Source organism: Salminus brasiliensis, chromosome 5 (genome assembly GCF_030463535.1).
Source record: "Salminus brasiliensis chromosome 5, fSalBra1.hap2, whole genome shotgun sequence".
Classification (NCBI taxonomy): domain Eukaryota; kingdom Metazoa; phylum Chordata; class Actinopteri; order Characiformes; family Bryconidae; genus Salminus; species Salminus brasiliensis.
In genome coordinates this window covers 15,646,851-15,659,015 of record NC_132882.1, presented here as the reverse complement: position 1 = coordinate 15,659,015, position 12,165 = coordinate 15,646,851, and the positions used below count along the sequence as shown (strand labels likewise).

Sequence of the window (12,165 nt, the reverse complement as noted above, 5' to 3'; positions counted from 1 at the left end):
TTGTGACATTGTTTAACCAAAAGAAAGCTAAAATTAAGAAGCAGTGCAGAAGATGATGTTTACCCTTACTGCTTCAATAGGAATTAAGTGGGTAAGTAGCAGCCAGGTTCTGCTATTCAAGTGCCCTTTAATTAACTGATCTTCAGCAAGTGTGACCACCTCTATAAAAGCAGACGCTTTGGCAATTTGCCAGGTCTGGAGCATTCAGGGTTATGTTAAAACAATGCCAAAGAGGAAAGACCGTAATAAGGAGAAGCACGCTGGTGGAGGGGTGATGATTTGGGCTTGTTTTGCAGCGACTGTATGGTATGTTATATGTATGGTGTTCATCTGAGGTTGTACTTGCCTAATTTTGAGACCTGTTAAGGACCAGATGTAATTTGCTATGTCCTGATGCATAAAAGCCTAAAATTAAGTACATTCTCTTTTTCCTCGTGACTGTAATGAATAAAGGTGTGAAAGAGTAGTAGAGTGAAAAGTAAAACAAAAAAAACAAAAAAAAATGTAGAAAATGTAAATACTGTGCTGATATGCAGAGCACCATGAAGGGAATTCAGCAACATATTACTGATATTTAAACACTCCAAATATGACATTATGTAATATGTATGACCTTGAGTGCAGTTGTTTTTTAAGCAATATTGTGGTAATATTCTAAACCATGGTAAAAAGATTAGGTAATTATCACAATACATGCACAAAAAATGCTAATTACAAAAGCACTAGTTTCATCCTTTACAATTGTTAAATACATGCATACATTCTGCCTCACATCAAGAGTATGATTATTACACTTTCTGTAAGTGAGCTTGTTTTGAGTGCTGGCTCAGCAGGACAGCTTTTGTTGGCAGTGTAGGTGTAGTGTTTTAGGGCAAGGTGGTATAGGATTGAGCATTATTGAGCATTATCTCCAAATAATGTGCTCAAGGAACTGCATGTACTGTTGAATGCCTGAAGGCATTCATCATGGCAGAGTCGTGCTGGTTAATATCTTGCTCCTCAGAATATGAGTCTTAGGGCTCAGCGCCTGTATTTATGTGATCTGGGAGAGGTCAGAGGTCAGGGTGTGGCATGACTGCGGCGGCTCTTGCGTATACGCTGACTGAGCGAGCAAGCCAAGCGATCCACAGCCCCAGCTTTATATCCCAGCTCCCTGGCTGAGGTCAAGCCTTCAATGTTGCCACTGTACCACATAACCCAACCTCCCATCGACATCAGCACCAGCAGCGCACCTGTGTACACCAGCAGGTCCCCAAAATCACGGCCTTTAACCTCCAGCGGGGCAAACACTCCAATCAGGACCGAGGTAATGCCGAGGAGGTCCATAAGGACGGCGAACACCAGGACGAATTTACAGTGAGTCAAGCCTTCCTTTTCAGTGGACATGATAACCTGATTACAGATGAATAAGGAACAGGGGTCAATGGAACAACAAAAATCCAGGTATTGATGGTGTATTCAGAATACAGATGTGTTCATTGTCTAAGGGAAAATACGAAAATACATGCCTGCACAGTCAACACTGAAGTTGCTGCTAAAGCATGAGTAGAGTAGATTTATCACTGTGCTGCTCAGTTATTTACCCCAGTGTTACTGAGCTCAACTAAAGCATGAGTAGACTAAAAAAATCACTGTGCTGATCAGTTATTTACCCCAGTGTTACTGAACTCAACTAAAGCATGAGTAGACTGATAAATCACTGTGCTGATCAGTTATTTACCCCAGTGTTACTGAGCTCAACTAAAGCAAGAGTAGACTGATAAATCACTGTGCTGATCAGTTATTTACCCCAGTGTTACTGAACTCAACTAAAGCATGAGTAGACTGATAAATCACTGTGCTGATTAGTTATTTACCCCAGTGTTACTGAGCTCAACTAAAGCATGAGTAGACTGATAAATCACTGTGCTGATCAGTTTTATCAGAGTTCCTAGGGTCATTTACCGGCTTAAAAAAGACTGGTGGCAGTCCTTCTTGTGGTAGCAGCAGTGTTCTGATGCAAATGATGTAATGTGTGTTATTAACAGAAGAATTGTGTCTCTATATGCCTTATAATGTTGTATTCTAAATGTAGGCTATTTTACATGTTACTTGTACAATGCTTTTGTATAGTAACAGAATACATACATTTGCAATGCAAGACAATACATTCAGCTGCCTTTTCTGCGTTACTATGCCTTTAACATACAAGTTAACATGCACATGGCATGTTATGAATACTAACACATGTCAAACTCTACACTCAGAGCAATGACATCAGATACAGATTACAAAGAAAGATTATATCTAAGAAATGTCATTTTTACCATAATCTGCACACAGGCTTGAAGTTCGGCTTTTAGAGCGGAACCATATCTCCTCACTCACCTGTCAGCTTTGTTTTCTTCCAAAAACTGCAGATAATCTACTAGGAGAGTTTTTCCGGATCCACCTTTAACTACACACCTGTTACCTGTCAGCTCTCTGTTGTGCTTCCTCTCGTTCTCTGTCCTTCCCTTCTTCTCTTTCTTTCTGTCTATCTTTATCGTTACGTCTCCCTCTCTCTTTCTCTCTTATCGTGTCTCTTTTCTCTGTCTATTGTGTTAGCTCCCTTGTTCTCTCTCTCTCTGTATCTCTCTGTATCTCTCTCTCTCTCTCTCTCTCTCTCTTTCTCATCCTAAACAGAGAACCAGAAAGGCAGGTTTTAATGACAAAGCGTGGGTGCTTAATAAAATAGCTCACATAAATTGTAGTTACGCAATGATTCATGTAGCGTAGGCTTAGGCCTAAAGGGGAACTGTTGAGGCTTGTTTGGTTAAAAACGCTGTACACCTTCAGTACTATTAAACTATGGTGTATTAAATAAAACACGAGAACTCCCTCTGCTAGCAGGTCACCAGCTTAAAAACTCACAATCATGTCTCAATACTGCATGTCAGACACATCAAACCAGCAGACACAGGTCAGTGCAAAGTCAGTACAAAGAGCAACTATAACAATCATTTCAAAAAGACGGTTATTTAGTAGCCTGATGGAATGAAGGAAATGAAAGACTTAGAGTAACGCTTTGTTTTCCTGAAAGGCACAGTATTACACTGGCCTAAAGACATTGCAGTGAATTTACGGGACAGGACACTGACACTGACACTGACAGATTGACTGATAGTTTCCTTTTGTTTCCTGGGCCACCTGTTCTCCCATAGGGAGCACAAGTCACTCCCTTGTCTTGGAACAAGTTTTCACTATACCGTCTAGACTTCTCTTTTTCCTTCACAGACAGTCCATTAAACCAGCAAATACATGAGAAAGTTCAAAGATTTTATATTTTTACATAATGGCATTTAGTGAGGGATTTTTATTAAATACAACATGATATTATTGGATATAGTTTCACCATTAATGCTCACATATTTTATCAATCAGCCTTTCAAGCCTGAACCCTTAGTTTATTTGACCTTCCGATCAACTATTGAAAAAAAATTAATTAATTAACATATTGCATACATATATTAATTATTTTATTTTAATGAACAAACTACAACTAAAATAACTCACACAGGGTGCTGCTGATCCACAAGAAACACACGAAAACATGCAGCTGATTTTATTTAATTTTATTTTTATCCATATAATTACTTATTATTTATTTAAATTATTATAGATTCTTTAATAATTGTTTAGATAATACATTAATTGTTTTAATAATTGTTAAATTATTATCATACTGATACCTCATACTGATGTTGCAGAGTTGCCAAAATTGTACCAAATGTACCAAATAAGAGACACTTGGATGGGTTAAAGGGTTAAAAGTCCCATTTAAATAAAATTTAAAGGAAATTATCATGATTCCTTCTCCCGAAACACACCCACACACACACACACACGCGCGGGTGCGCGCATTCGGAAGTGCGTCATTTTTATGGTGAGTGACGACTGCACTGAGGAAAGACATTTAATTGTTATTGTTAGCAGGAGCTTCATAGCAAAAACACACACAAGACACAGAGGAGCGCTGAAAAAGCTGGATTATATGCGCAAGACGGAGAAGTTCACGACCACGGAACGGTTTGTGCACAACGTGCTGTGTTATAAAGGCTGAATTACCGTCAGCTAGCCTTCCTGCAGCTCCATCTGCCCCCCTTAACCATTTTCTGCTTAATTAGGAAAATGGAGCGGTGCAGCTCTTCGCCTGATAACAGCTCTGTTTTTAGTGCTAGCTGAATGGGACCTGGTGGGCGTAGCCGGTACAACAAAATGCTACAATACAACGTGAGCGGTGTCTGTCACTGTAGCTGAGGCTTAGCTGTGTTTTCAGTTGTTTGAGCCCACTTGCTAGGATAACTAACTAACTAACTAACGTTGCAGCTAACTGTTATTATAACGATGGCTGCTGTCACTGGTGTGTCACTGGTGTAATAAACAGCTAGGTTGTCGCGTATAACTGTGTTATTGAGCTGTTAGCTCAGCTAAGCTAATGTGAAGCTAAACAGAGGAGCCAGAATCTGACAGCTCGTTTTATAATGGCGATAAAAAAAACCCAGTGTATCGTAGATCACGTTTTTACATTTATGGTATTAGTTTACACACATGACAGCGGTTTACTGCAATGCTATGCTAATGTCATCTGGCCTTTTGACCATTTATCAGCTCTGTTAAAGACTTGTCACTTATTCCTCTTGTTCTTTACTTTTCTCCTGAAGTGAAATCCACCTAAAATACAGGATCAAGCCAACATGAACGATGCAGAAACCACCACTAGAAAGCATGCAAGTTCGCAGGAGTTGCAAAGTAAGAATGTAATGTAATATTTGGTATTATATTTCTTTGCTTTGTACTGTTTTGAAATGAACGTATGTCACTCATGCAGCGAATCTTTTTGCATATAAAATATATGCAATATTTAATCAGTAAAAGCTGTATTACACTTTAATACACATGTTATGATATGTCAGGTAGCTTTAAAGGAGCTCAGTGTTGAAGTTACTTAGTTGCTGTTGATCCCTGTTGAATTAGTTACACCATATGTCCAAATGTATGAATGAATTCAGCTAACTATTTTAATCTCGCAGATGATGCAGATGTGCAAATGCATTCACAAAGCCCGTCCAGTCTTAATAGAGAATATAATTACCTATAGAATAGGGCTAAATCTAGTAGACAGCCTTTTCTAGACAGTAGAGACAGTTATCCCAACAAAAGCAGGATAAACTCTTTTGTATTACCCTTGAGTGAAACAATGAGTGAACAGGTGGCCCAATACTTTTGTCCGTAAAGTGTGTGAACATCAGATTTGTGAGCTATAAATGTGCCACACTTTCAGTACAGTCTTTCCTTAATGTGCTTTCCGCTTTTCAGCTCCCAAAAATGAGGATGCATATGAAATCTCCATTCCTTTTGAGGAGAACAACTTTGATCAGCAGGGTGGCTTTTACAACCAGAATGAACAGAGCTTCGAAGGTCAGTCTGAGTGTATCATAGCTGTGCCTCTAGAGCATGCGGTGAACTCATCGCAAAACAGAAATCCTTTTCTCTGGGTACACTGCCACAGTATATTAAGAGCATAATGCTGATTGCCCACTATGTTGCATACTGGACCTGTTTACACCTGGCATTAACATGCGTTTTGTATCTGAATAGTATCTGGATACACTTCGACCAGATTGTGTTTATGCTTGTCAATAAAATGCATTCCCAATGTGATCAGATGAGATCCGATCATATAACGCTTTTATCGACAGGCGTATTTCCGCTTGCCTGACGGAATCCAATCACTAAAAACTCATTTCGTTTACATTTGTATTAAATGTGGACAGGATTCGTCTGTGACCACTTCCTTAATGTTTTGATCATAATGTGGTGACAGTGCGTCTTGGAGGTGTTACACCTGTCTGTTCATGCAAATAATTGAAATCTGACCGTTATCCAATCACCAAAAATGCATGTTAATGCCAGGTGTAAACAGGTTCCTTGACATGCAAGAGTTTGGCCCAACTGTATTTCTGTCCCATTCGTAATGGGTCCAAAAAGTGAATTGTCTGAAAGTGTCATAAAGTGTCAGACTGTTGTGCTTTCATCCACCTGTCTATAGGTAGAAAAATGTTGACCTGTCCTTAATATTAGATATACTGTATCAGAGTTTTCAAACATAGTTCACACCTGTTTATCAACTTGTGAACAAATATGTGAAGTGCTGAAAGTTGATTGTTCTTTTTCTGTCATCTGGATGCAACATGAGCTCCTTTAAACATATGGATATGAATGTGAATGTGTGGATGTCTACGTCCCCAACACAGGCAGCGACCCTCCACCTCCTGCGAGCTCCTACTTGCTGATCACGAATCTGCGTACACAGCTGCAGATCTCACTGGAGAAGAACTCATGGCTACAGAAACGTATTGAAGACCTGGAGGAAGAGAGAGACTTCCTGCGCTGCCAACTTGACCGCTTCATATTCTCCACCAAGAGTCAGGAAAGCAATGGTGAGAGAGAGGGAAAGATGGGCAGAGGTGGGGGGAAGTTGGGTGGGAGAAGGAGAGAACATGGCAGTAGAAGAAAACTGAATAATAAACCCCTTTCATACAGGATTAGTAAATGGATGGAGTGTTTTCCTGCCATTGGTTAATGACTGGAAAGTTTAATTCCAACCCTAATCTAACTCACCTGATCCAGTTAGTCAAGACCTTCAAGAGCACCTGAATATTAGAGCCAGGTGTGTTGGAACTAAACTCTCCAGGGAGGTAGATCATCAGGACCAGGGATGATGAATATGGTATGTGAATGATTTTAGTTTGCCTGTGTAGTATTTTATGTGGTATTACTGTGTTCAGTTAACACTGAAGGAAGCAGATTTTTGTGCTGTCTGTTGAGTTATTTTATTATATATTTGTTCAGGTAATGATCCTCGGAGTTTTTCGTGGAGGAGGCGACGAGAGAATGAGCGTGGTAAAGAATCTCATACACTTGTTTAAGAAGCACTGCACTCACAAAAATGTTTTGGGTATGTAAAGTAATGGAAATAGAGAGAGTACCTTAGATCTGAGATGCAAATGCTTAGGAACTGGTAGTGTTTCTCTACTTGCATTTAGTCAGTGTCACAAAAACCTAACAGTAAACCTAATTAATGAAACCAGATACTGGCTTGGGACCATAATAGTGTCTGTATCCCATGATGGATTCACCTGACCTGATGTGTTCATCTGTTGTACACAGATGTCACTGTTAATGTAGATGAACAGGCCAAAGTCCATTCTTTGTTTTTCTAAGAAGGACCAGTATTGTAGTGATCAGCAGGTTTGTAATTATTAACTTTTCAGATCAGCAAGCAGAGGTCCAGCGTTCAGCCAGCCGCCAGTCATTCCCACAGAGACCTGCCCAGCAGTCACCAGCCAATGCCAAGGTCATGAGCACTGGTCCTGGATCAGTCAGTGCTCAGCTGAATTCCATTTTTGGTCCCTCCCACTCTCAGCCCCTTCTACAAGGCCATGGTGGTGGAAGTAGCAGCAGCAGTAATAAAAACAGAGCCATTAATGACTTGCCAGGTGTGTGTATTGTGTGTAGTGTGTGAAGTTGTGGATGCCTTGTCATCATCTTTACCTAGATATGCACAGACATTTCCAGACTGTAGTCCATCTTTTTCTCTTTCTGCATACTTTGTTAGTCTCCATTCACTCTATTCATCAATGGTCAGGTCCCCGCAGGACAACAACAGAGCAGGTCTTATTTGGGTGGTGGGTCATTCTCAGCTCTGTAGTGACACTGACATTGAGGAAATATCCAGCCAACAGCATCCTGTGGGCAGCATCCTGTGACCACTGATGAAGGACTAGAGGATGATCAACGAAAACTTTGCAGCAACAGATGATCTTCTGTCCCTAACTTTACATCTACAAGATTGACCAACTAGGTAGGAGTGTTTAAAAGAGTGGACAGTGAGTTTAAACACTCCAGCAGCATTGCTGTGCCTGATCCACTCGTACCAGTGCCACACACACTAACACACCACCACTATGTCAGTGTCACTGTAGTGCTGAGAATGACCTGCCGCCCAAATGATACCTGCTCTGTGGTGGTCCTGTGGGGTCTTGACCATTAAAGAACAGGTATATAGAAGGCTAACAAAGTATGCAGAGACCCAGATAGATAGTCTACAGTACATACAGATCTACAAGGTGTTCCTATATGGTAAATTGAGCTGAGATAAGGGGCAGAGTTAATTCCAGAATAAAAATATTCTGATTATGTATATATCAGTATGTCTAAAATATAAATGTTTTGCCTTTTATTACTTTGCTACTTTGGGCTTTGCTGTATTTTCCAAATGTAATTACATAATTATGTATTTGTTTACATAGTGTACACTGTGTAGTGTATGCTGAATTCATATGTTCAAAGCAGGATGGGTATGTCCACATTTCTGGCTTTTTCCTGTTGTTTCAGTGTGAAAATATGACAAAATTGTCAAGAATGTTTCTGTAAACTATAGCTTACCATCAAATTGACGTCATACTGTCGGAGTCCAAATAAGCACAATTGGCCATGCTCTCTCTGGGAGGGTAGATGGTGGTTTCTCCCCTCATCACTCTTAAAGCATTGTTGACCCGGCACTTTCCGCCAAGTGTGTTGGCTGCCCGGCAATTGTGCATTGGCGGCAGTTCGAAAAGAAGCAGTGGCTGGCCTTGCATGTATCGGAGGAGACGTATACCCTCCTGTGTCAGGAACATTGCTAGTTTTAGGGGAAGCTACTAACAGGTGGGTTATTTGGCACTGTCAAATTGAGACAAACACAAATATGACAGCAACCTTTTTCTCAACCTGCTTTAATGAGTCATTTTAGACCTAGATATAGATGTAAATTAATTAGTGTTATCTTGTTGAAATGACTAAAATTCTCAGACCGTCTGACTTCTATACTTTCCTTTTGTAATCTTCTAGTGTTCCCTCCTTCCTCAGAGTCTCTCTCACTTTTGGGAGAGGAGGAGGAGGAATTTTTGGAGGACAGCTACCTGGAAGAGGAGGAAATGATGTCAGGAGAGGATGTAATATCAGAAAACATGGCTCTGCGGAACATAGGAGCTTCGGGGAGACCCAGTGGGGGCCATCCAGCATTAAAGAGGAGGAGAGTCTTCAGAATAGCCAGAGGGAGGGAGAGACAGAGAGGTGAGAGTAGTTCATTATTAATCAGAGCTCCAATGTCTCTTCTACCAATCAAAATAATTATTTTTATTTATTGTAATACCAGTTTAATTTTGTATAGTAAATTCAGTTGTGAAAGTGTGAGAGAACAAATTTGAGGTCAGGGAACATATAGAACTGTAGCCGTGTTTCTTAATCCTGCTCTTAAAAATGCACAGTTTCAGCCATTCAGTGTCTCAACACACTTGATGCAGTGCAACAGATTTGAAGGCTCTTCCTGAGTTGTTAAGGCAGTGAGAGAATGGCTGAAACTGTAGATCATTGGGTTCCCAGGAACAAGAATAAGAAACACTGAATGTCTGTTAGATATACAAGCAGTAAAATGTTGTGTGCCCTTCCTGCTCACAGTGAAAGATGCTGCTGGCGTGTTGTTCCGCTATAAGAAAATCCTGGTTACGTACCAGCGACTGAAGAACATGTCTAAGGCCTTTCAGATCCATGGTGTGGACCGCAACACAGTGGCATCCACTACTCCCATTGCAGAGTTACTTCTGGTGGCTCCAGAGAAGCTGGCAGAGGTGGGCGAGTTTGACCCGTCCAAAGAGAAGCTCTTGGACTACGCCAGGCGCTGCTATATTGCCCTGGACCCCCAGACCCTTAGCAAAGTGCAGGCACTGAAGAAGAACAACCTGCTACTGCCAATCTCTTACAGGTACACTTCATACACACACACTCTGTCTCTCTCTCTTTCTCTCTCTCTCTTTGATGCTCCTCCACTGCAGTTTAATAGATTATTTTAATCCAAACATACTCCATGCCTCTCTTGGTCAGAAATATATAGTCACATATAGTCATGTGAAAAAAATCTTTAGAGGTAGGAATTGAAAAGCACAATATATAGCACCATATAAAGTTCAAGATACAGCTTTGTAAAATAAGTACTGAAATATTATATATTGAAATATGTTGATCCTGTCAGTGCAGAGATCAACATATTCTATCACTGTCTAGTGATAGAAGTCTCACTAGAACTCTCTAGTGATCTTCGCAGCATATTGTGAACTCAGAAAATGAGAGATTTTGGAATTCTATTAATTCTATCTTGGTTTGTTGTCCAATTGTCCTATTATTGTTATAACTCAAAAACATTAGTAAATATGCTGCAGCTGATATTGCTTAAATATTAATATTCATTGTGTTTTATTCTGCGTCCCTCCCCATTCAACTTCTTTACCGTTTATTCCCATCTGCAGGTTAGCTCTTCCCCTATTATGGGCAGGCCATTCCTATTCACACTCCTGACCATGGAGGGTTGTGGTGTTGATTGTATTTGAACTTATGATCTCCTGTTTCTTTACAATTCGGCAGTTAGACAGTTGCTCTACCATAGAGCTGTGAAATCATGTACTTATCTGTGTCTAATAGAGAGCAGAAAGATACATTTCCTCAGAATTTCCTCATCAGAGTTTTTATGTTGTCATTTCACAACTGCCTGCTCATCAAGTGTAAGGAGATCATAAATTTAAATCCCAGCCTTGTAGTCTTAGGAAATGATGTGATAGGGAGAGTCCTAACCTGCAGATAATAATTATAATAATTAGGTAATTAATAATGATAAATTGGGATTTCTTATTAATTAAAGCATTGCAATATTTTGTAATAATTCTGTTCTTTACGGTCTTCCAGCCTCTAAAATCTGTCCTTTTGCCACCTTTCCCTACAGGTTGAAAGGAGCAGATGCGCGGTAATTGGGACGAGAGTGAGTGGCTTCTGTCTTGCTGTATCATAGAATCCCTCACTGTATTTTAATGTACAATAGAAGACATCTTCACTCTCTCAACCTCTCCGTTCTCCTGTTCAGATCAGGTGTACTCTGAATATGCCTGCTTTTGCAGCATACTGTATTACCTCTGTTCTTCACTACAATGCGCGCTCACATAGAGCTGAAAAAAGCTAGGCTTCCTTCAGAATGCTCACTGGATGGCCATTTTGGTAGAGACTGTGTCACTTGTATCTGTGAGCATCTTTCAGTCCTGTGTAGAAACTAGCTCTATGGTGTCACGTTTTGTTCTGAAGTACTGAAGTACTGTATCAGGGGTTTCTTAACTCTATTCCACAAGGCCAGTGTGTGTTATTGTCTGTGTGTATGTATTGGTTGTACATTTCTCTCAGCTTTGAGCTGACAGATGAACTGTTCTCTTCTAGCCTAAGAAAGCATTGTGCGAGGTGTGCTGAGGAGCAGTGCACACACTGGTTGACACTGTGTGAACGTAGACCGACATGAGCACCTACTTCTTTAGGCCTATATGGCCTGATGTCCTCAAGGCTGAATCATGGTTGTGTTAGTGCATGTAAATACCAGAGTCATGACCTGTCTCTTGCTAGACACCACTGACTGTTGAGCATGTGAAAAGCCCATGGTGGAAATCCAGTTGGCAACAGGCACCATGTGTGAGCAGCCAACAACGGTACGACTATAGTATAGTGTAGATCAGGTGTGTTTGCAGATCATATGACCTTGCCGCGTGCGTGTGTTCGCGTGCATGTGTGCGTGCGTAAGTGTGTTTGTGTACGGTTGTAGAGCAGACAACTCACGGTTACTCTGACTTTCCATAATTCAGGGAAACGCCAGAAGCTAGCTGAGTGAAAGCACTTATCACCTCACAGTCATTCACATCATCCGACGGTGTATTAGCTTGTACCTCTGATGTCATCTTGATGTCCACCACCATTGATTACGGGTTGGGGCTGTTGTAGATTTCAGTTTTGCCTCAGGAACCAATCATTTTCTGTAGACGTTTCAAGTACAGTCTAGTTTTATCTTGTAACTCTGTGACGGTTGATGGCTGTAGTGTTATTTTCTGCAAGTTGTTTTTTTAATGTTTAATCTCACTAAAAGTTGACAATAGCCAAGAAACCATTTATTCATTGCTGTTTTGACATGCTGAAAGAGAAAAAAATGATCTGTTTCCTGTTGATTGTCTAATTATAAATGACACTAAAGCGATTGATTTCTTACTGAGTGCTGTTCATCCAGACTCATCCTTTCTC

The 12,165-nt window shown here is 40.5% G+C and overlaps 1 protein-coding gene across 2 annotated transcripts; it reads left to right on the top strand.

Moving 5' to 3' along the window:
* Positions 1 to 3,909: 3,909 nt before the first annotated feature.
* Positions 3,910 to 12,136, top strand: ccdc106a (coiled-coil domain containing 106a). 2 transcript variants are annotated; one of them, XM_072679584.1, is made up of 9 exons: positions 3,910 to 4,047; positions 4,683 to 4,770; positions 5,338 to 5,439; positions 6,276 to 6,461; positions 6,874 to 6,924; positions 7,296 to 7,520; positions 8,932 to 9,138; positions 9,523 to 9,826; positions 10,838 to 12,136. In XM_072679584.1, the coding sequence occupies exons 2-9, from the start codon at positions 4,716 to 4,718 to the stop codon at positions 10,860 to 10,862; spliced, it is 1,155 nt and encodes a 384-aa protein (XP_072535685.1). In that variant the 5' UTR covers positions 3,910 to 4,047; positions 4,683 to 4,715; the 3' UTR covers positions 10,863 to 12,136. The 2 variants fall into 2 exon arrangements, with proteins under 2 accessions (XP_072535685.1, XP_072535684.1); XM_072679583.1 differs by having other exon boundaries at positions 8,914 to 9,138.
* The last annotated feature ends 29 nt before the right edge of the window (positions 12,137 to 12,165 follow it).

What these genes read in the sequence shown, in the direction of transcription:
- ccdc106a (XM_072679583.1), top strand. Translation starts at nt 4,716, where the DNA reads ATGAACGATGCAGAAACCACCACTAGAAAGCATGCAAGTTCGCAGGAG. An exon ending in GAATGAACAGAGCTTCGAAG is followed by an intron (nt 5,440 to 6,275) that starts GTCAGTCTGAGT and finishes TCCCCAACACAG; the next exon opens with GCAGCGACCCTCCACCTCCT. An exon ending in CTACTGCCAATCTCTTACAG is followed by an intron (nt 9,827 to 10,837) that starts GTACACTTCATA and finishes CTTTCCCTACAG; the next exon opens with GTTGAAAGGAGCAGATGCGC.